At 38.4% G+C, this 25566-nt stretch overlaps 1 protein-coding gene across 1 annotated transcript in view; it reads left to right on the top strand.

Moving 5' to 3' along the window:
* The window catches only part of CPO (carboxypeptidase O), a 134205-nt gene that overhangs the window by 74364 nt on the left and 34275 nt on the right, over positions 1-25566 (top strand). The window contains exons 4-8 of the mRNA XM_089671161.1: positions 1436-1560; positions 10418-10529; positions 12496-12597; positions 12680-12784; positions 20885-20995. Of these exons, the coding sequence (XP_089527287.1) occupies positions 1436-1560; positions 10418-10529; positions 12496-12597; positions 12680-12784; positions 20885-20995 (555 nt within the window). The remainder of the gene's footprint in view (positions 1-1435; positions 1561-10417; positions 10530-12495; positions 12598-12679; positions 12785-20884; positions 20996-25566) is intronic.

The following is a 25566-nucleotide window of genomic DNA, read 5'->3' as shown; positions in this document are numbered from 1 at the left end:
GTAAAAAGACTTTTCAAGCAATTATAGGAAAACACTGCATTTGTAGAAAAAAATTATACATGTGATTGCCAAACAGCATACTTTGGAATTTAATATGTTTAACCACTTCGTGTCCGAACACTTTTACCCCCTTCCTGACCAGGGCAATTTTCAGCTTTCAGCACTATCACACTTTGAATGACAATTGCGCGGTCATACTGTACCCATATGAATTTTTTACCATTTTTTTGAGACAGATAAAGCTTTATTTTGGTGGTATTTATTCACCGCTGGGATTTTAACTTTTTTTACTATGTAAAGGAAAAAGTCCAAAATTTTTGAAAAAAAAGTGTTTTTTTAATAAAATTTTGCAAATAAATAATATTTCATCATAAATCTTGGCCAAAATTTATTCTGTTATTTTTTTAGTAAAAAAAAAAATCCAAATTAGCTTATAACCAAAAATTATAATTTTTAAACTTTTTTTTTTTACATTTTTATTTTATTTTTTTATATTATTTTTTTTTTTTTTTACATACTGTCACCCTAGCAGTACAGTGTCACCATGGTGACACTGTACTACTTGTGGGGGGTGATGAAGATTTTTTTTTACACTGATTGCTTTTACACCCATATAGGATGTAAAAGCAATCATTTCTCTTTCTCTCTGTCTGCATTCTTGCAGTCATTGAGAAGTACTGAGTGAGCTGTGATTGGTCACAGCTTGTCACATGGTACAAGGCTGTTGTGAATAGCCTTGTACCATGTGACCTCTGTGATCATTCACAGATTTCACATGTAGTAAGCAATGATGTCACAAGTGACATCTTGCTTACTACTTTGCATGTGATCACTGATTGGCCAATCAGTGATCACATGATCGGGACCTCGTACAGAGGTCCCGTCCGGCGATCGGTGTTTCACTGTGTCCAGAGGACACAACGGGCACCGGATCGCGGTGCTGCGCGCTCCCAGGGAGCGCGCACAGCTAGAAAAGGCGGGTGCCGTTTATGAACGGCAACCCGTCCCTGGACTGCCACCGCCCTGCCGTTTATAAACAGCAGGCGGACGGCAAGTGGTTAAAAATGACATGTTCTTTTCAATATGAAGAATGCTGGGATTTTCTAAAAATACCAAAAAAGCAAACTGCTTTCTTGCAATATGACAACTTAATTCCCTCTTTTGTGATTGGCTCTTTGCTTTTAAATTTTTTGGCCCCTTACAATAGAAGTTTCACTTTTGATGAGTCACATTCTAAGGCTAATCATCATCTAAAGGGGTGCAAACACTGCAGCTTTTCTTATTACAGTTAAGAGATTACCCCAGGTGGTTATGATGAATGTTGAACAAAACTGAACACAATAGACACCAGTATGTGTACCTCGAGTTTCAAGAATATAAGTATTATGCTTTGTTGTAATACGTAATATAATTATTATTATGTTTACCATTACAGTTGGATCTTTGGAAACCTCTTTATCTAGAGGATGTCACCCCTAGTAAAGTAGTGCTCGTCAGGATCCCATCCATTGCTCTTCAGTCTGTGAAAGAGGAGCTGCTACATTGTTCGCTATCTTTTGAGTAAGTAAACTGATGCAGGTTCAGCTGCTTTAATCTTCTGGAGTCTGGTTAAGATGACATTAAATATTATTCATGCAGAGGGTTGAAAGGAGAGAGAATATCTATATACCTATGATGTTTCAAACAAATCAGCTAGGTAAAATTGTATTTACAGTACAGATTTTACCTATAGTTATTATCTTGATCAATAGATTTGAAGACGGTATTACTTATTTCCTATTGCCCGGAAAACAACACTAGGATATATGCAAGAGCTACCTTTTATGTTCCCTGTAAATCTCGATATGAATTGGAAGCCATATTGTTTTTTAGGAGAACTAAATTTGTTACCTGCCAATCACCATAGGTAACTATGTTACCTTAAAAATACATTTGTTACAGATATGCATGCCAACGCATATGATGAAAGAATGCATAACTAGAGGTTACTTTTAGCAAAAATTTTAAGTAGATCCAGCAATATAAAAAGCTGACATTCTCTATAATATTGACATTTGCTATAAAAATGTCCTAAGCCACACCCCCTCCAACACCTGAGACTTCCTATTATAAAAAAAAAAAGTTAAAATAAGAAAATATAATATACCTGTTTTTCACACTTCCAGCTCAGTTTGCGCAATGAAATGGGACGGACGTTCGGCCCCCCTCCTTCCTCCAGCAGTCTCCTAGGAAACATCACAGGTCCCAGGAGACTGCCGGACCAATCAGGATGCGCAGCATGACTCGCACATGCACAGTGTGTGCTTGGCTGTGAGGCTGCAAGTTGTCACTTCCTGGTGCCCACAATTCAGATGCCGGTGCCGGAAAGAGAAGAAATAGAGAAGGGACAGTGCTGGTGAGCACTTCACTGGACCCTGGGACAGGTAAGTGTGTGTTTATTAAAAGTCAGCAGCTACAGTTTTTGTAGCTGCTGACTTTTAATAAACACAAATAAGTCTGGAACTCCGCTTTGATATTGATTGAGAGAATTTAATTCTGTTATAAATTTGTCATATAAACCAGACAACTTTGGTAATGTTCTGATATGCTTTCTTGCTCTCAAGATAGCATGCATAAGAGATTATATAATTAGTGCAATAATGTGCAATTATCCATAGCAACTGACTGTTTATCAGATTTAACAAGACAGAGAGCAAAGGTGATTTTTTGGTTTGCAATTTATTACTGCACATTCCACAGTGTTTTATAAAAGTACACTCAGGACAAAGCTGAAACATAAACCTTGAGATGCATACAGAGAACATAATCTAGTTCAGTTTTTGTGCAAACATTGAAAATCAGTCCCAAGCCACTGTATTCCCTTTGATCTCTAATTTAAGCAGGCTATAGATTATCCCACATGTGGGAAAAAAAGAAATTTGCTCAATTCAACACTGTCAGTGTTGATGGGGTAATCCCTCCAGCAGCACTATTGTGTTCTGCCAGCGGGGAACCTTACCTGCTGGCAAAACACAATGATCACTGCCGACAACTAGAGCTGACAGCAGTGATTTCATGCAAGAAATAAGATGAGTAGGCTAGAAATAAGTGAAATATCATGTAATATAATGACATTAATAAATATGTTTTTACATTTTGATCATAGGTACATTTAAGGGTTAAATGGCAGGGTAATGTCTCACTTTAGGGATTAGGTTCCAATGTTTCTCTATGTGAAACATTTTTTTTTTAGTTTTTGAGTGGAGAAGGGTATTTTAGTGTCTGTGTCCCCTTTGGGGAGATTTAACTCTCTATTTGTACTGGTGACCATTGTTACCAAAAGAGAGAGTGAAGGGGAATAAATCATTTTAGAGTTGTCGCAAGAACAAAAAGTAAGGGAAATCTTCAACTGTCTAAAGAGGGAATCTTATTCTAATTTCCTGTTTCATCTGTGGGACAGAAAGTAAAGCAAAATGTCATCAATGGTACACAGGCAGAAAAAAAAAAAATTGCCACTCTATTAGAAAAAAAAATGTTTGGCTATACATACTATTTAATTTACATGGTTAAGGTTAAGGTTTAAATGTTGGTGGGGAACAGGTGTGGGTATTTTTTTTTTTTTATTACCAGTAGGGCAGCTTGTTCCTGGTGCTGAGAGCCAAGCACTGAAAACTACAAGACCAGCACCATCTGTAGGTAATTGTGTAGCTGCTACTATCTATCTGCTAAGGTATACCTTGTTTTTTTAGCCCTGGGAGCATACAATGGGAATAAAATCCTCAAGCATAGGGAAAGTACACTATATTACCAAAAGTATTGGGACACCTGTTTTTACCACACATGAACTTTAATGGCATCCCAGTCTTGGTCCATAGGGTTCAATATTGAGTTGGCCCACCCTTTGCAGCTATAACAGCTTCAACTCTTCTGGGAAGGCTATCCAGAAGGTTTAGGAGTGTGTGTATGGGAATGTTTGACCATTCATCCAGAAGCACATTTCTGAGGTCAGGCACTGATATCAGACGAGAAGGCCTGGCTTGCAGTCTCTGCTCTAATTCATTAAGGTGTTCTATTGGGTTGAGGTCAGGACTACTCAGTGCAGGCCAGTCACCCCAAATTTGCTCATCCATGTCTTTATGGACCTTGCTTTGTGCACTGGTGTGCAGTCATGTTGGAACAGGAAGAAGCCATCCCCAAACTGTTCCCACAAAGTTGGGAGTATGAAATTGTCCAAAATGTCTTGGTATGCTGATTCCTTAAGAGTTCCCTTCACTATAACCAAGGGGCCAAGCCCAACCCCTGAAAAGCGGTCCCACACCATAATCCCCCCTCCACCAAACTTTACACTTGGCACAATGCAGTCAGACAAGTACCGTTCTCCTGGCAACTGCCAAACCCAGACATGTCCATCAGATTGCCAGACAGATAAGCGTGATTCATTACTCCAGAGAACACATCTCTACTGCTCTAGAGTCCAGTGGCGGCGTGTTTTAAACTTGGTGATGTAAGGCTTGGATGCAACTGCTCGGCCATGGAAACCCATTCCATAAAGCTCTCTATGCACTGTTGTTGTGCTAATCTGAAATCCACACAAAGTTTGGAGGTCTTCAGCTATTGACTCTGCAGACAGTTGGTGAATTCTTCACACTGTGCACTTCAGCATGCACTGACCACGCTCTGCCATTTTTGGTGGCCTACCACTTCGTGGCTGAGTTGCTGTTGTTACCAGTTACACTTTGGTATAGCAGCACTATTAACAGTTACTGTGGAATATTTAGTAGCAAAGAAATTTCATGGATGGATTTATTGCACAGGTGGTGGCCTTTCACGGTACCCTTGAATTCTCTAGGCTCCTGATAGTGACTCATTCTTTCACAAATGTTTGTAGAAGCAGTCTGCATGCCTAGTTGCTTGATTTGATTTACCTGTAGCCATGGAGGTGATTGGAACACCTGAATCCAATGATTTTGAAGGGTGTTCCAATACTTTTGATATATATTGTAATATTAACAATGTTGTAATCGCTGTGGCAGTGTGAGGTCCTGCCACTGGGTAAGATAAGGTGAAAAAAACACAGGGTTCTCACATATGCAGAGTGAGGGGCTCCAGAATGTCATAGTAGAGCTGATGTTTTTATTTCCAGGTTTTGTTATTCCCAGATTAGGGTCTGGAGGCTTCCACAGGACTACAGTCCTCTCCTGCCCCTTTCTACCGCAATAATTGTCATGGTATCATATTAACAAAATAAATTGTCATGATGACACAAGTCAACTGGAAAAGTGGGGAGTGTAGAGGCAGTTTATCCACTCTGTGTCTGTCTTCAATCATAATTGAAGAGTTAAACAGCAGGGAAACCATTAGCATACTCTGGTGTCCTTTTATGAAACAGAGATCAGCGGCGATCCTGAGGATCATTGCTGATCTCCGATCATTAGTGGTTTAGGAAACAGATGATCAGCGGAGAACATGTTCTCCGCTGATCATCTCAGCACACAGATGGCCAGTGTATGAAGGAGCGATCTCAGCCCTTCACTGGCGATCTGTGTTTTCCCTCCAGATTCTCCAGCTCAGAGCTGGAGAATCGGAGGAACCACAAACGAAGCAGCGATAATTTACCGTTGCTTAGTAAACGGTGCTTGACTGATCTCTTACTGTAATCTCGTGAGATTATAGTAAAAGCAGCCATTTTCCAGCATTGAATGCGTTTGTAGACCGCTTCTCTCTTCATTCGGAGAACTGGTCTACACCGCTTCATAAAAAGGCATTCAGAGGAGAACTGTCTTCTCCGGGAATGCCGGAGAACTGAGCAGTGGTCATTTACCGCTGCATGATAAAAGGACACCTCTGCTAGTAGTTTGACTCTGATGAGCTTTAAGTATATAGAACAAAACTGTGAGGACCCAATTAGATAGCACTCACAGATGGGACAGCAATCTCAACATTATAGTCTGCTCAGGAATATGTTACTGACAATCAACACCATGATATATAGGTATATAAGGAACTAAGAACAGAAAGGAGACAGAAACAGGTCTTGCACACAGCTGCATTCTCACTTCTAACAGTCTAAACGTTCTCATAGCAATTTGTTCCATGTACTGTACAGGTAGCTGAAAATATTTCCAATAGTTTGAAGAATATTGAAAGAAAATTATTTTTGTGCTCTAGAATGGTACATATTGTCCATTGTCCAGCTGGTAGCTGCCATACTGCTTCAGGGCCATATCATAAAAGACCTTGTGGGATTTTACTGCTGTTTTTGGAAACCAGCATTTGGTTAGAGAGAGATTTCTCTATTTTCTAAATATAAGGACACTTCTATTCACACAATTTCTTTTATATTATTTTTCTCATTATGTTTACAATATCTTTGTTTTTCAAAAACAATTAATGCAGGGTAGTCCATGACACTGTTTGCAGAGCATACTGGGTTTTCTAATAGGAAAGCCCAGCACTGCTTGAACACTTTGAATTACTCTAAAATATCTGTATAGCATAAACTTGTCAAGATGTGTGTTTTGAATAGTATGTGTATGTATGAATGTAAGTTAGGGACCTTAGATTGTAAATCCCTTGAGGGTTAGTGACTGATGTGATTGTACAACATATATGTAAAGCGCTGCGTAAATTGACGGCGCTATATAAATACCTGAAATAAATAAATAAAATAGTCTTTAATAGCAGAGAATAGCTTTAATCACACCACCTGGTATCTGCAGATAGTAAATATGAATTATTTATATGTAGTATACTGTATAATCATTTTTACTTAACAAAAAAGACACAAATAATAAAAATGTATTTTTTGTCCTAAATGAAGTCCTATAAAGAATGCACAAAATAATATATTCAAATTAGAGTGTATCAAAACCCTAATTTTAAAAAGAATTAAACATTTTATTACCATTCATTTGTTCAGTTTCTCTGTTCTGTTTAACGTTTTCCCCTGATTTTTCAACCTATTTATCCTGCCACTTACAGTCTCTGTTAAGCTGGCCATACATTATACAATTTTATTATACAATTTCCTTTATATTCACCTTCAACTATGTAGTGCAAGGGCCTGCCTGATTGTATTCAAACTGAGAGTATTTAGGTTTGACCTCATATTATATGGTTTTATTAAATATAAAGGAAAATTGTGCAAGAAAATTGTATAATGTATGGCCAGCCTTAATTTTTGTGGTAAGGTGACAATGCTGCTGAGCAGCTACCTAAGTAGGAGTAGTGTTGTCAATGTTAGTGTTGTGTGCTACAAGTCAATATGCCAATGCACAGTAAATCAGCACACACAGCTTATTAGTTCACCGTGAGGCACAAGGAAGGACGGAGCTTCTCCCTCAGCACCACTACACACCCTTTGTGAATAACAACAGTAATCAGGCAGCTGTTTCATAATTATGCTTCAAAGTGTATCCAGGGCCACACTTTACATGGAAATCCCTTGGCTTTGTGGTGAATAGCTAGCCAGCCTATATGGTATTGATAGCCTTGTGGTCTTTTCTGTCAGTTGTGATATCTTCAAACATACTGCTTATTAAATGTAAGTAATTATTTACCAGTTCACAGGGGGTGATTGTAATTTCAGTATTTTATTATAAAACGTTGTGTAATGAAACAAAATGGCCCAGGGGTTGAATGGAGGTAAGACAAAGATTTCCAACATAGTGGGAAGATATTTTGGTCTCATATATGTACACAGGCAAGCATCCTGTACCACCTGGCCAAACAAGAGTTTAACATTGATTTCTGCTATAGCAGAGTAGATGGAGTAAATGTGCGCCAGGGAGACCAACTTTCCTTTTTAAGATGTCTGAAGTTCTTTGGATAAGTCTGTCTCCTACTTGGCTAGATATCCCTTGGGTAACTTAATAGCCAGTTAAAGCAATATAGTGTATAGTTTTGAGATACAATGTGATGTTATCATAACATTTTTATAGTGGGTGGAGATAATTTACTCCTTTAATGGTTTTCAACAACGTTTTGTCAAAATCATTTATTTCAATCTCCAGTAGTCCATTGGGTAGGAACACTATTAATCTCTGACTTTGCTGATGTAACATGCAAAAGCTTACATGAGATTTTATTGATTGAGTTTACATATACATATTGATGTTACATGTTGAAGGTTAACGCACATGTAAGCAGCCTTTTATATATAAAGCTGAAAAAAATATCAAACGGTATTCAAACCTTTCCTAAAAATTCACTAGTACAAAGTAATGGCAATAATTCCTATTGGATAAATAAAGTAGGTAACAAGGACAGTGTAGGAACTAGACTAGGGGAATCTTCTATTATTCCATATTCCAGGCATAATGTAATGTTTCATTATTAAGAATCATTGATTTGTGGACTAACTCACATTCTATATATAAAGGGAATGTTGCATCTTCATATTAAGCCATTATGTTTCTTTTATGAAGAGGAAGATCTGGTGAAGGATGGGAAAGGAAAACAATGCTGGCCATTTCTTTTTTATGGTCTATCAATTAATTTAAGAACATTGATACATTTTCCAATATAGTTTTTTTAACACACAAGATAGATTTTTAAAACCCTGTATGTGCCATAAGTAATAGGCAAAATTTCCAGCCTTTCTAATCCTCTGCTTTTACTAGTTTATTGTGGAAATACAGCTACTTAATTAGTCCTATAGAGGGCTTTTGTATTGTACTTAGTGATTTAGTTGCCTTACACAGATGCCATCTGAGAGTCCTCCAACACTGCAGTACTAGGCACATCTATTTGGTATTTGGTCCAAGGACAGACTTAGAATATGTTGACAGGTTTATATATCCTAGCTAGCTTGGGATCACCTTGAAATCTCAAAGGAAGTACTGGCGTTAGTGGCCAGGCAAAGAGAATCTTGAACCAGCCAATTTACTTCTCTCACCACCCTGAAATATTTCAAAGGTCTTGGTTGATGATGACTGTGGTGAAAAGTATGATCAAAATGTGAATTATACACAGTATAAATATATAGATGGAAAATACATTACCAGCAAAAGTGATTATTAGTTATTACACAGGATTACTGTACTTAATTTTCCATACTTGTCTAAGTCTATATCCATGGAAATAGTTATTCTGAGACTAATCTTACACTTGAGTAGAGGTACCAAATAAACATTTAAGCTCTCAGCAGCTGCCAGGTAAATTGCTGCATTGTAAAATTGTAAACATTCACTGGAAAAGGCTATAAAATCAAACGATTCATCCCTGATCTGAAATGTGATAAATGAAATGTACAAGATTTATCAGAATGAGTCATCCTCATTTAAACTGAATGGCAAGAGACAAGTTAGAATAAAAAAAGCAAAATTTCACTATGCACAAATATCAAGGGACAGCTTAAGTTAGATGAAGCTTTATCCATTTAACAAGCTCTGCTCATTTTAATAATAATACATTTCTGATGCTCTTTGCCTCTGTGGTATTTATGAGTTGAATTAATGTTTAAATTAAGAAAAAATAAAAATTAACTGTTACCCTCCCAGGGCATAAGCATTCATATCATGGAGTGCATATATCAGCCACTCATATTCTGATGAAAGGGTTAACATGAAAGAAAGCCAAGACTTTCACACACTGGACTTTATTAACCAGATATAAACATTAATTTCATTTGTTTCAATTTACTTGTCAGTTCTTTAACTGCATTACAATAACTGGTGCTGCCTCTCATATTAGGGAAGGTGATAAAGCAATTGAGAGCTAACAGGCACTGTGGGAATTGCCTTGTATATGAATGTTGACTGAAGATATTTAGGTATGTATAGCAAGAAAGCAAGAGATGGCTGTATGGGCAACTGAGGAGTCATTATGTGCATAGGAAATAACACCCTCAAACCTATTATTTCTATGAACTGTGTGTTTAGGAAGATTTTAGGATTTTAGAGCCATAAGCTATATTTAAATCAATGTTTGGCTTTCAGTAGATTTTAAACACTTCTTAGAAAAAAATTATATTGCTGAATATGTATAGTTATGTATCAGTACAATACCCAAGAGCAAGATTTTTATTTGTTTAAAGTATTTCTAGAACTGATACTAGTTTGTGTTTGTTACTGTCTTAGTCCACTTTTTAGCAGTTCGGGATCTACTGCTCCTGGGCAGACAATCTGTATATGTCTACTATAAATATAATTGCCCTCCAAGGTGAATGGTGATGTCAATACTCACTGACAACTAAAATTCTACTTGTAGCTGCTTTCAGAAAAGCAGGGAGAGGGGCAGCCAAGTGAGGAATACCCATAAGTACAATCCCATAAAACAAACTGTAATAATTGGATATTAGAAAATATATATTTTCGGTGTTAGTTAAATATTTTGCATTACATGAATCTCTTTAATCAATTAGATTTTTTAAAAAACATTTATTAGACATTAAGCAACCTAAAAATGCTGTCATTGTGTCACCCATCTTGTTTTGTAGCATTCTGCTTAATAATTTAACTCAGGTTATGGGCAGCGCAGAGACAACGAAACTAAGAAAAAAGAGATCAACAACTGACTATGTCTACACGAAATATCACCCAATGGAAGAAGTAAGAGAAGGATTTAGTATGTACTAGTTTTCTTCTGAAGTGTTTTCATGTACAGTATTCCTTTAATATTTTGTTCCATACCTTGGAGCCATTGCAAATTTGGAAGTTTGCAGTTACATGGATCACCTATGGGATAGGCATTCAGAAAGTAGTGAACATTGAATATGATGAAATCAGCTGCATTTCACTACTAATCAAATATTCACTTATCTAAAAACATTACCGACAAAAAGTCTAATATTAAATGTTAAGGCTTTTTAAAGTGTTTGTACACTCTACATCAGGGGTGGGAAATTAATTCTTCCAAGAGGCCACATGAGAAACTGAGACTGTTGCGAAGGGTCAAGCCAAAGTTAGTTGTATAATAAAAAAAAATATGAATAAACCAGAAGCCTTACGTGAACAACACTGGGCTAGGAAGGTCTGTAAGTATACAGAAAACAAACACCTGGAGCTAGGAATAATAGGTACAACTGATCATGCAATAGTGTGCACACTCACGGTAATTAGAAGCAGTAGTGAAGAAAATGTCCTCCGCTGATATTTTGGTCACAAAGTTGGTGTAGGGGAAGCTGGTAAAAGCAACAAGGGAGCTGACGGGTACAGGGGTCAGTTAACTGATCTGCCATTCTGAGTGCCAATGTGCAACTTATAGGCTAAAGAAGATCACATCCCCGTGCACCACTCTTTCATTTGATCTCCGGACTCTGAGTACAGTTTCAAGAAGCCAATCCTTGGTTATAAGATGACAATAAAGAATAAGAATCACACTCCAATCTGTGCTCTTCTGAGTTACTTTATTGGATCATCCATAATAGATATATGATAGTGTTTCCACCCAAATAAACCAACTCTCCCTAATGCTGTTCACCACAAAGTGGCATGATCACAGCTTAGGGAGATAACTGGCAGAGCTGCAAGCACTGACTGAAAAGAGAGAGCCTGAGATTGGTACAGTGGGGTTTTCTGCAGATCCTGAGATTTGCAGCATGCAGGCACTTAACATAGGAAGAACTTGGCAGAGTAGTTTAGTGTTGGGACAGCACAGGGCTGTCTCCTATGCAATGGTCTCCTGCCATAACCGAGTTTCCCTGCTGTACCAATCAGACCGTCAGGCTCTCTCCTTCCAGTTCTTGCAGTTGTCCAAACGGACATCTCTCAGCTTTCCACTCCGAGGCTGTCAGCTTCCTCATTGAAGCATGTTGTAGGTCACCTATGAAAGGTGAGTGGGAGTGGCCAGCTTGTGATGGACATTGTATAAGTGACAATTCACTATACTTCTGCATTCTCCTATCTGGGCACGCTTCAGTTATGTTTTGGCCCAAAACAGCCCATGGTTTCAGAAAGTGTATTCAAATCCTTGCAGGTAAACAAATTAAATGAATTGATTATGTTAAAATGTGCTCTCTTGAATTTATTGAGCCAATATACAGTATGTATAACTTAGGTTTGTGCTACTGTTGTGGAGGACAAAGAATTCTTTCAGCTGTGATGGGTATTTGAGTAAGCCAGACTGGATTAACAAGTTTGCATATGGAGCCTTTCAAAGGAGACCTCAGTTGAGAAAGATTTGATCTATGTTCAGTTTCAGAGAGCACATCAATGCTGTGCATTACAACAGAGTATATTAACAGAGTTTGAAACAATTGGTGTTAGCATGAGTATGGGTAAATACAGAAACCTGTTGTTCTGTGCCATAACTCGAACACAAGTCCAGAGACTATTATTGAAAGTCCAAGAGATCATTATACATATTAAATGATCTGCAGTCCAACAAATAAATGCCATTATTAGTGTCCTTTAAAAATCCAAGCATGTGCAGCTGAAAATCTATTAAATTTAGGTAAAATTTGCATTCTGAGTGTACCCCTCTCCACATATTCAATATAGCTAAATGTGTTATGTGCATTGTCAGGCCTATTTGACAGTTGCACATTTTAAATGAGTATCTTTTTATTTCTTTAAGATTTACAACTGGATCAATCTAATGTCTGAAACGCACAGTGATCTGCTTACACAACATTATTTGGGTGCAACATATAAGTCCAGACCCATGCATTATTTAAAAGTAGGTACAGTTCTTATAGAAAATTGCAAGGTCAAGTTTCCAAGATATTGTTGAATGCACTAACTTGTGCTTTTCCTTGCAGATTAGTCAGCCATCAAGTAATCCTAAAAAAATGATCTGGATGGACTGTGGCATTCATGCAAGGGAATGGATTGCACCAGCTTTTTGTCAGTGGTTTGTCAAAGAGGTAACAACATCTCTTGGTCCACTTAGTTACTTATAGTGTAGGGACTCTGTAAATGTAAGTCACAAATGCAATTTTTTATAAATGTGTGCAAAAATGTTGAATTGTCTACAGTACTGTAGATACCTCTTGTGTTCCTGGTAAAATACAGCAACCCTGTGTATTACATTGACTAGAGATGAGCGAATCGAACCAGGCGAACCGGAATTCGAGTCGAATATTCAGGAAATATACGAATCCGAAATTTTGCCTACTTCGGGTGCGCGAATCGAATATTTCCCAATCAGCCGGCAAAAGTGTCCCTGCAGTGAGCTCCGCTATTTCTGACAGTTCTCTGACAGAAGGAACACATGTTTAGCGGTTGAAACATTGTATCTATTAGTTTCCATTTAGGATACAGATGTTTCAACCGCTGTACATGTGAAGAAGCTGTCAGAGAACTGTCAGAAATAGAGGAACTCTGCACATACACTTTTTGCCGGCTTGGAATTATTCTTATTTTCATCCTACTTCTTCTTCTTCTTCTTCATCCTCATCCTCATCCTCAGAAGAAGAGGATGAGGATGAAGAAGAAGAAGAAGAAGAAGTAGGATGAAAATAAGAATAATTCCAAGCCGGCAAAAAGTGTATGTGCAGAGTTCCTCTATTTCTGACAGTTCTCTGACAGCTTCTTCACATGTACAGCGGTTGAAACATCTGTATCCTAAATGGAAACTAATGGATACAATTTGTATCTATTAGTTTCCATTTAGGATACAGATGTTTCAACCGCTGTACATGTGAAGAAGCTGTCAGAGAACTGTCAGAAATAGAGGAACTCTGCACATACACTTTTTGCCGGCTTGGAATTATTCTTATTTTCATCCTACTTCTTCTTCTTCTTCATCCTCATCCTCATCCTCTTCTTCTGAGGATGAGGATGAAGAAGAAGAAGTAGGATGAAAATAAGAATAATTCCAAGCCGGCAAAAAGTGTATGTGCAGAGTTCCTCTATTCTGCAGATACACTTAGAGGAGCTCTGCAGATACACTTAGAGGAGCTCTGCACATACACTTTTTGCCGGCTTGGAATTAATCTTATTTTCATCCTACTTCTTCTTCTTCTTCATCCTCATCCTCATCCTCAGAAGAAGAAGAAGAGGATGAGGATGAAGAAGAAGAAGAAGAAGAAGAAGAAGAAGTAGGATGAAAATAAGAATAATTCCAAGCCGGCAAAAAGTGTATGTGCAGAGTTCCTCTATTCTGCAGATACACTTAGAGGAGCTCTGCACATACACTTAGAGGAGCTCTGCACATACACTTTTTGCCGGCTTGGAATTAATCTTATTTTCATCCTACTTCTTCTTCTTCTTCATCCTCATCCTCATCCTCAGAAGAAGAAGAAGAGGATGAGGATGAAGAAGAAGAAGAAGAAGTAGGATGAAAATAAGAATAATTCCAAGCCGGCAAAAAGTGTATGTGCAGAGCTCCTCTAAGTGTATCTGCAGAGCTCCTCTAAGTGTATCTGCAGAATAGAGGAACTCTGCACATACACTTTTTGCCGGAAACCGCTGTATGGAGGGAATGTCCCAGAACTGTCAGAAATAGACTATTTCTGACAGTTCTGGGACATTCCCTCCATACAGCGGTTGAAACCGCTGTATGGAGTGAATGTCCCAGAACTGTCAGAAATAGACTATTTCTGACAGTTCTGGGACATTCCTTCCATACAGCGGTTGAAACATTGTATCTATTTGTTTCCATAAATGGATCCATTTATGGAAACAAATAGATACAATGTTTCAACCGCTGTATGGAAGGAATGTCCCAGAACTGTTAGAAATAGTCTATTTCTGACAGTTATGGGACATTCACTCCATACAGCGGTTTCAACCGCTGTATGGAGGGAATGTCATAGAACTGTCAGAAATAGACTATTTCTAACAGTTCTGGGACACTCACTCCATACAGCGGTTGAAACATTGTATCTATTTGTTTCCATAAATGGATCCATTTATGGAAACAAATAGATACAATGTTTCAACCGCTGTATGGAGTGAATGTCCCAGAACTGTCAGAAATAGACAGAAACTGTCACAGAACTGTCCTTCTTCTCATCCTTCTCCTTCTTCTCATCCTTCTTCTCATCCTTCTCCTTCTTCTCATCCTTCTCCTTCTTCTCATCCTTCTCCTTCTCCATCTTCTCATCCTTCTCCTTCTCCTTCTTCTCATCCTTCTCCTTCTCCTTCTCCTTCTCTTTCTTCTCATCCTTCTCCTTCTTCTCATCCTTCTCCTTCTCCTTCTTCTCATCCTTCTCCTTCTCCTTCTTCTCATCCTTCTCCTTCTTCTCATCCTTCTCCTTCTTCTCATCCTTCTCCTTCTTCTCATCCTTCTCCTTCTTCTCATCCTTCTTCTCATCCTTCTCCTTCTTCTCATCCTTCTTCTCATCCTTCTCCTTCTTCTCATCCTTCTTCTCCTTCTCCTTCTTCTCATCCTTCTCCTTCTCCTTCTTCTCATCCTTCTCCTTCTTCTCATCCTTCTCCATCTTCTCATCCTTCTCCTTCTCCTTCTTCTCATCCTTCTCCTTCTCCTTCTTCTCATCCTTCTCCTTCTCCTTCTCCTTCTCCTTCTTCTCATCCTTCTCCTTCTTCTCATCCTTCTCCTTCTTCTCATCCTTCTCCTTCTTCTTATCCTTCTCCTTCTTCTCATCCTTCTCCTTCTCCTTCTTCTCATCCTTCTCCTTCTCCTTCTCCTTCTCCTTCCTCATCTCCAAGGGCATTTAAATTAAAGGTACAGTGTTCTGCACTAATTTAAAGGCTCTCTGAAGCCTAGAAACCCTTTTAATAAGTTAACTTCGTAGCGAATTAATTCGCATCGAATCGAATTTCATACTGGAATTCGCCGAATCAGCCGAATCGAATTTTTGAGAAATTCGCTCATCTCTAACATTGACATCTGAAATGGAAAACAAAAAAAGAAGACAAATGGCTATTAGCAGTTTGTTACATTCAACTAAGCGTATTCTGTGCTTATTCTGTAGTGCTGAAGATGTTTTGTAGCTTCTCCAAGCCACTTCCTCTGTTCCAATAAGATTACCCCAGCATTTATTTTCACACAGGTAGCACAGATGCCTTAATCCAGTCACCAAGAAACATGTAGATGTTGATGGTCCAAAAGCAGGATGGGAGCTGTGAAAGCAGTAGAACAAACTTGTTAGGGTTATGTACAGTAATTCCATCCTTGGTGACAGAGTGGTTCAATAATTATCCATTATCCATAAATCTAATTCAACCGCTTCTTTGCCTCTGAGCAACTATTCATATGGCATGGAAACGATCCGCATGAAGCAGTGAATTTTCTGCCATAGGTTTCTGATATGTGCTTGTTTTTAAGAATGTTCCTTCTTAATACATTTCAAATTCTTCTCCTTATCAAAATTCACAGTAAAGAATATGTTAGGTTTATTATCACTAATACAATGCTATATTAAAATGCCGCAGAGGCTGATCTCAGTATGGGGGTGGTCAGATACGTGGGTATTTGACCATCCTCAAGGCAGCTAATCTTCAGAGAACTACAGAAACCTCTATTAACCTGCAAAGTTGATTATGCTGATCTAGCAAGTTTGCATGAGTAGAAGGGGAAGAGAAGAGCTGTGCAGGCATATGGGGATGAACAATAGCAATTGAGGCGCTTTCTTATTCAGATTTCTAGCAACTGTCATCCTGTATCTAAAAGTGGTCTTAGAAGTGAACAATGGATGTTGATTATATTACATGAGGATACAGTAATTCTAAGGCAACTAAACATACACTGACTGCTATTTCTCAGTAAGAAGTTTATTCATGCCTTTTAAAGCACTTTCACAGAAACAGTCAGATTGGTTTTCTCAGTGATATTAATGTATGATAACTGCTCCTGAATACTACGCTTAGGCTACATTCTCAGACCAGACCTTTTTTCTATTAATATATTTGAAGAATTTTTTGGGGTTGGTCCTGCTATCTTTTGCAATCTGTCGTTCGTTTTCAATTTTTGCGGCCTTTATTTCCTTTTTGCATATTCTGTTATATTCTTTGTAATGTTTAAACGATGATAGCGCTCCTTCATTTTTATATTTAATAAAAGCTCTTTTCTTGTTATCTGTAGCTTTTTTAACTTTGGCCGTAAGCCACATAGGTTTGATTTTTAGCCTTTTAAACTTGTTGCTAATGGGAATATATTTTGCACTGTGTTCACATACAGTCTTTTTGAAAAACTCCCTTTTCTGTGTTGTGTTCATCGATGCCAATATTGCCCCCAGTCTAAGTCTTGGAGAGCAGCTTTCAGCCTTGAAAAATTAGCTTTCTTAAAATTGAGCGTTCTTATTTTTCCCGTATGTGATTTGCTGTTTACAGCTAACAAAAAAAGAAATCATGTTATGGTCACTGCTACCCAGATGTTCTTTTATATGGACATTTGTAATAAGCTCTGTATGGTTTGAGATTACTAGGTCCAGTAGAGCATCATTCCTAGTTGGGGCCTCTATGAACTGTACCATAAAATTGTCCTGTAGTAGGTTTAAAAAGGTTTGCCCTTTAATTGTTCCTGCAGTACCATTACTCCAGTCAATTTCTGGGTAGTTAAAATCCCCCATTATTATCACTGTCCCAGCCGTTGCAACCCTTTCAATCTGTGCAACGAGCTGAGTCTCCACCTCCTCATTAACACTGGGTGGCCTATAACAAACTTCAATGATTACCTTTGTAGTATGCACCCCCATGTGCAGTTCCACCCATAAAGCTTCAACCTCATCACACTCTCCATCAATTAGGTCCTCTTTCTCACTCGCTCTGAGATCACTTCTCACATAGAGACAGACACCACCACCTTTCCTATTTACCCTGTCTCTCCGAAAGAGAACATATCCATGTATATTAATGGCCCAGTTATGTGAAGAATGAAGCCAAGATTCATCAATACCAATTCAATCATAGCTCTGTTCATGCATATTAGCATATGTTTGCATTGGCTGACAAAGACTGACCCTGGGATTGATGCTGACCTAATATGAACTAACACCCACTGAAAAGGAATTGCAGCTGTACTGTAAGGTGCTTAAGAAGATCAGTAGTAGGCCAATCATTAAAATGAATGCATAATCACAAATTCCCATGCAACAGTTAATCATTAGACGTTCATAAATGTCCAGAGTCTAACAGTCAAAATTTAAAGACAGTAGGAAGCATACATGATCACGGTTCATCATGCATGATTTTTTTTTCTATTGTAGTTCCACTAACATTTTATATAATTGTTTTTTGCAATAAAGTAAATACACATAATATGTACTGTATATTGTCCGTATGTGTGGTATACTTTGAAATTACGAAAAATACTCTATATGCTTAAAGGTTCAGTCCACTGAAAACTGATATTCAGTTATTGGGTGCATCTGCTTGGCTGAGTCACCTGCTGACCTCTTGTATCTCTTGAGGACCCCAGCGGTGAGATCTTCCTGGCATGTTTGCCAGCTGTTTTTCCACCCACCTTGCAGTGTTTACAGATAATGACTTCCTTGGGGTCCTTCCACTCCTCCTGTTGTTTGCTATTGAATGTAAAAGAAATATAAAATCAAACCAGGACAGAGGGGCCTTCTTATAGTAACGTAGACATTTGTGCACATTATGAAATGTTATTAGGTGGTTACATTTTCCAGCATCTACAAAAAACTAGAATATCTGTTTTTGGTTGAATCTCTGAAAACCTATCTTTTCCGGGAAGCTTATCCTGCCCTCAGCTAATAATGGAATCTTCTACTCTTCCTACCATTCCATCCCCCACAGTTATTACCTTTTTGTACCACTAACCCCTCCCTCCTAGATTGTAAGCTCCAAGGAACAGGGTCTTCCTATCACTCTTGTATTGAACTGTATTGTTGCTGTATTGTCTCCTTTATATTGTAAAGCGCTGAGCAAACTGTTGGCTTTATATAAATCCTGTATTATAATAATAATTAACTTTAAACAACCCAATATTTTCAATCCACCCTAAATATGTGTGGCACTTTGACAACTTCAGTAATCAACGTTAGATGTATAGTTAGATGTAACTACAAATGTAAGATATTCTGCCTGGGCCTCCATTCTCTTAGTGCTGCTTTACTTGGATCTTAAAGTGGTTGTAAACCCTTATGCAGGCCATACATGTGTCTTTAGAAAATTGGAAATTTTGTGCATTTTGTAATCCAATGGTACCACCATTGATTTCAAAATTCAAATCAACCAAGCCTTCAATTTTACCTCATGTTGCTACAGAAAAGAATTTTCGTCGCCAAGAATTTTCTTTTCTTTCCAGGTCACAGCTCATGTTAATTTCTTTTTTGTTTATATTTCCTGCATGATTCTCCTATCATAGATTCGAAATTTGTTTGTTTTTCAAAAAATTTCCAACATGCCCAATAACTCAATTTTGATGGTCACATGAAAATGGACTGTTTCTGTGACCCACTAATGGTGAAAAATGTGAACGAAAATTCTTAAAAAAGATTTTCGAACTAAATTTCTTTCGGAATTTGACCCATGTATGGCAGGCTTTACATGTACCCAGTGAGGTGATTGGCTTCAGGTGATACATAAAGGTAAATAAATCTTACGACATAAGTTGTACCTGTCTGTCTACAGTCTTCTCTTCTCTACAGCCATTCAAAGTGCTGAATATTTAAAACTTGTCTTGAGATTTCAGAAAAAAAAGAGGGTGGAGAGCTGAAGTCACACTCTGCAGAGCTCAGTGAGGAGAGCTCTGAGAGCTGATTGGAAGGAAGGGGCACCCCCCCTTCACACTGCACACAGGAACAGAGCTGAGGCTGTCAATCAGCTGGAGGTCCCTCCCCTGTCACCATTTTTCTTTTGGTGTTAGAAAAACTTGTCAGAAGTGATTCATGCTTAAAGCAGGGGAAGTAAGCAGCAGAGAGAAATGACACTTAGTGCTTTTAATTGAAACAAGTACACACTATAGAGGGATATGCTTTGTTCATATTTCATGTCTGAGGTTTACAATCACTTTAATGTTTACTCAAAGTTAATGTATAGTCTAGATACCCATTTCTTCTTTAGATAAATCATTCATCTTTATAGTCCAGGATTAAAGTACAATTTCAGCTTTGATTAAAAAATGTCTATAATGTATGTAAACTAAAGCTTGTAGCAAGTTCTTAAGTCCCATTATGAGAGATTGTTTTTTCTATGTTCCATTGCAGAACTAGGAACGGGAAACTGTACAAATTACTATTTCTGGGGTCATTCTGGTCACAAACTAACAATCAGAAACAAACCAGTATGGTGCCTGTTGATGTGCTTACCATGACAACCAATCATGGTGATCACGAGGCTGGTCTGCAAACATGCCTACTGATTCCAACTGTCATTGTATCTTAGGCCTCATTCACACAGCCTCATTCAGACAGCCTGCGTTCTGATCTCTGCACCAGACCCAAATGGATGTACAATCTGGAATGCGTATGGAGGTCCATGCAGGTCCATGCAGCTGGCTGTCTAACATTTATTTCAACAGGCTGCCTGCACGCCTCTGCACAGAACACCTGTGTATCCTGGGTGGCTGAAGATAGCCCTTCAATCCATATGCCTGTGTGAATGAGGCCTCACACAGGAAGTAGTTTGCATGCAGATTTTAAAAAAAATGGTTGCATTTGTAAAATGCAGAATGCATATGGAAAATGCATTTGAATTAGGAGTGTCCATTTGTCCATGTCCATGAGCAGAGTATTTTTTTATACAGTGTACCAAGGAAAAGCTTTATATGCCCTAGGTAGTCATATAGAGTTATTGTCAAGCTAACTGACACATACTGACGCTGTTAAATTTGGTCTTGGCATTTAGGCTTCAATGACCTCAAGTTGTGAAAGGGTTAAACAGTAAGTATGTTCCCACAACATGGACTGATGCATCTTTTGCCTTTTTTGGGGGTTTATGGCATGAATATGGTACTCTTTAAGGGATTAAGTTTATTATTTATTTATTTATTAGAATATAAAAACATAAATAAACAGCATACAGTATAAGGCTATTAATTGTCATGACAAATGTACATTAAGGATTGAATTTAATTCATCTATATTCATCATTAGATTGTACAGAATCATCAAAAGGATGCACGTATAAAAAAGATTCTCAGGAACCTGGATCTCTATGTCTTGCCTGTTCTAAACATCGATGGCTACATTTATACATGGACCACTGTAAGTTAAATTGTAAATTAATTTTCACCCTTTTTTGTTGGATAGAATTGTATATCTAGGCAGAGATTAACATGTGTGTGAAACACTATAAACCATCATACACTCCGTATTGTCAGATGGTGGCCTGGGTTTGCATGCCACTTTCCAAAATCTATTCTGCAGCCTTTTTAAAGTGGTTCTAGAGGGTAAACATTTTTTACCTTAAAGTGTTACTAAACCCACAACAGTAAAATCAGTCTGTATATGCAGTATAGCATGCTTGATATACTCACTGTGGAACCTTAGGGGTTAATCTTTTGCATTGTGTATAAATGCTTTTTGATCCTGAGTTCTCTGATCCTCCCCTTATCTCCTGATAAGACGTATCATGTGGAGACACTCTGCACATGCTCAGTTTGGTATGTATTGCTAGAGAGGGTTTTTTTTTCTTGGAGGAGTGCATGTGATCAGCACAGGGCCAATCAGCACTGTCTAGACAGAGGTCAGGGGTTCTGAATCCTCCTAGAGGAGAATTAAATCTCCTCCTACAAGCTTTAACTAGTGCTCTCCTGAACACTGATAGAAGTCACAAGACTGTTCTAACTGCTGATGATAAAAGGTATTTAGCAGTTTATATTTACTAAAATAATTGCTTTTCCATGTTCTGTGTACTGTGGGAGACCGGATATAGTGAATACAGGGTCCTGGGTTTACTAACACTTTAATGCATTCCCTGCATTAAAGTAAACAATGTCTCAGTATTTGTATCACCCCCTAACCCCTCTGTGCGGTTACATGACCTCCCTCCACTCTCCTTCCCCAATCTAAGGAGAGCAGCGGGAGGACAGAGATTGCCCTTGAACATACGTCAGCCAGCAGAGGGAGGTCATGTGACCCCACAGCGGCGCTGTGCAAGAAGGTTTTTAGGATTATAATTTTTTAAAAACTGGCACACTGCAAGTAATATCTTCTTAAAGCAGAGGGATGCAAGTGATTTATGTATGTTACTTTACAGCCACAGGGAAATAGCAGCAGGAGGGGCGGGGAACAGATTGGCTCACAGCACTGACTAGAGAAATGACAGGAAGAGGGAGAGGGAGAAGAACAGGCAAGATCAATCAGGTATTTTAGAACATAGAAAGGGACAATTTACACTGCAAAAGCACTATGGTATTTATCATGCTTTAAAGGAACAGGAGCATGTTTTTTTTATAGGGTTACAACCACTTTAATACATCATAAGATATATTACTGAACTTAACTAGATTGCTGAGCAGGGGAAAATCAGTCCAAGCAGTCAATAAGCTGAACTGCAATGCAAGGAGCATGCTGATAGAAATTGAGGGCAGAGTAACAGAGAGTTCATCGGTCTGCTTCTCTTTCCTCATCCATTTGCTGCAGAAGGGACAAGACCTGTAAGTGCTAAACCCAAAGTATATCTAAACCCAAGTACAAAAATGTAACTGCTTTCCAGTTGTTAGATGTAGTTGCTGCATTAGTTTTCTTTTTTCAGACAAAGTACATTTTCTGCAAGTACAGTTGTGCTCAAAAGTTTGCATGCCCGGGCAGAAATCGGCATTGATATAAAAAATATGACTGATCATACCAAAAAAACTCTTTTATTTAAGGATAGTGACCATATAAAGCAATTTATTATCACATAGTTTGGCTCCTTTTTAAATTATAATGATAATAGAAATCACCCAAATAGTCCTGATCAAAACTTTACATACCGTGGAATGTTTGGCCTTGGTACAGACCCACAAGGTGACACACACAGGTTAAAATAGCAATTAAAGGTTCATTTCCCACATCTGTGGCTTTTTAAATAATTGCAATTAGTGTCTGTGTATAGTCAGTAGTCAGTGAGTTTGTTAGCTCTCGCATGGATGCACTGAGCAGGCTTCATACTGAGCCAAGGGGAGCAGATAAGAACTGTCAAAAGGTAACATGGTAATGGAACATTATAAAGATGGAAAAAGATTTAAAAAGATATCCAAAGCCTTGAATATGCCAGTCAGTACTGTTCAAACACTTATTAAGAAGTGGAGAATTCTGGGATCTCTCGATACTAAGTCAAGGTCCGATAGATCAAGCCAGATTGCAGCCACAACTGCCAGAAGAATTGTTCAGGATACAAAGAAAAGCCAAAAAGCCCATAGGTAACCACAGGAAAAATACATGCTGCTCTGGAAAAAGATGAGGTGGTTGTTTCAAGGAGCAAAATAAGACAATACTTTAATAAAAATGAGCTGCATGGTCAAATTGCCAGAACAAAGGGTATGCAGACTTTTACTTTGTTTACTTTTTGCCATGTTGTGTGTTATGATTGTGCCATTCTGTTATGACCTACAGCTGAATATGAATCCGTAAGAAATAAAAGAAATGCAGCCATTGTATCTAAGGTTTAGATATCCTGTAGCCTCCCTGGCGGTATTCCCGAGTGTAGCTGGGGGTAAAGTTTCAGTACCACAAGCGGTAACCCCGAGCTACACTCGGGAATAACTTGCAGCACTGCTCCGGGATCTGTTCTTCTCTTACCTTGTCCTGCGCTCCCGCGATGTCCCTCCTGCAGTGTCCCCTGTAAGGTCCTCCGGCGGATACCGGCATCTGTCTTCAGGGTTCCGTTCCCTGCGACGTCGGGACATACGGAGACAAAGCGGCGGGAAATTTGAAAATGACAAAAAGTGACATTCACTAAATACACTAAAATCACAAAGTAAAACATTACTGTATCAAACCATTTCACATACATTTTGTCCCGAGTGCTTTGTCCTGTGCCCTGCCTGCATTTTTACTGTTCTTTCTGCCTGTAAACTGAGAAACGTCCATGGCGTCCAAAAAGCATCCCTTTAGGTCAAAATCGGTTTTAGACCAGCTAGAGAACAGCGATAGTAAATTAGAACCACTTGCAGAATTGAATGATAATGATTCATGGGGGAATTCCTCATCAGACACTGAAAACGATTTTGCGACTTTGCTCAGTGATGTGCGAACTTGGTGCTATATTTCAAAATTCAGTGTTTTTGGTTTGATTATATTATTGAATTAAATTTAATATTATATTATTTTTTATGATTATTTATTAAATTATAATTTATGATTTCATGTTTCAAATTTGGGGGAGTTTACTAGACTCTTGTTCGGACAGATTTCAGTGAGTTATTCCTAAAAATTACAGGCCTACAATAAAAAAGATACATATTTCCATGCAAAAAAATGTACCGCTTTGAGCACAGAAATATGGACATAATCAGACCGCTAGGGAGGTTAACTTCAGAAGAACAATATCAGGTCTCCTGCCCTAGCCGACAAGGTTGTGTGGTATGGAAGAGCTGTGTAAGTTTTAGAAGTGAACAGACAGAAGTACAAATCCCATGGCAGGTAAAACAGCTACCTTTTATGTATTCACTGCTCAAAAAATTCCTTTCAAGTGAATAAGACTGCACCACAACCATGAAGCAAATGCTAGGATCACAGTTGTGATGTGGTATGTCTATTCAAAATACCAAAAAAACTTTCAGGAGGCACCAGTATCGCCTCCTGAATGCCCTGCGCCTTCTCCTGTATCACTCTCTGAAAATCGATGCACTGCAGATCACTTTTCAGAGGGGTAACAAGGGCTGCTGTCCATGTAAATGAGTCATAACAGTTGCTATGATAGAAATTCCGTGAAGTTTATTTATGAATTAAACACCATAATAAAGCTGTGCATCTTTTTGCTTTCCCTAGAAAACTAGAAACAACACAAAGCATGTGGTAGATTTGCTGGTCGTGAGGCCTTGAAACTGTAACAAGGTAGATTCCCCTGGTGTGCTCAAATGTTGGAACGACCATGAAAGAAGTTATTTTCTTATGTTGGGCTTATGAAGCTGAGCCTATTGGCATGTACTGCCCGGCTCTGATAATGTGCTTCAAACAGATTCTGAAGAGGTAGATGGGCAAGTCTACATTGCAGTCACATCTACTGCCAAGTATCCCAAGAGCTGCATTTGTTTCTGAATACAAAGAAGGTGCATCTCTAATGCCAAGTACAGAGAACACTAATAACAGTTTCTTTCATTTAAAGCCTTAACTTACACAAGGTTAAAGTGTACACACATAAGAGAAATATCAGAATTGTCCTGAACTGGAACTGGTTAAAGCACACATTTTACATGCCTGGGGAATTCCTACCCTGAGTACGTCTTTTCAGGTGTGTGGCTCCAGAGAAGTAGGCAACTGAAGTTATGTGCACATCTTGACTTTCCATGTCTAAGACCAGCTTCCCTTGCACAGTTGCACCATTTCATCTCCCTATTGGTTAGCTAAGCAACAACTAAATGACTATAGAATCTCAGGAGGCAGGCGAGGTGAGGCCAAAAAAGTTTCACCTAACACTGCTTGCTTGTTTTACATGCATGGTTTTGCAAGTACATGCAGCTGTTAATTTTGAAGTGTAGGAAGTTGTAGTTTCATTACATAGATAATCACACAGCTTTGAATCTTTGAAGTGAACAAAAGTACAGCTAAATTCTACAATGAATTTTACATGTAATGTTTGTACAGTCTCTCCTTCCTAGAGCCCATATATAACCAGTATACCTATATAT

This window comes from Staurois parvus, unplaced genomic scaffold (assembly GCF_062004578.1).
Source record: "Staurois parvus isolate SC_StPar_1 unplaced genomic scaffold, SC_StPar_1.0 ptg000011l, whole genome shotgun sequence".
NCBI lineage: Eukaryota > Metazoa > Chordata > Amphibia > Anura > Ranidae > Staurois > Staurois parvus.
The sequence above is the reverse complement of the archived record's forward strand: the minus strand, read 5'-3'. Positions and strand labels throughout refer to the sequence as shown.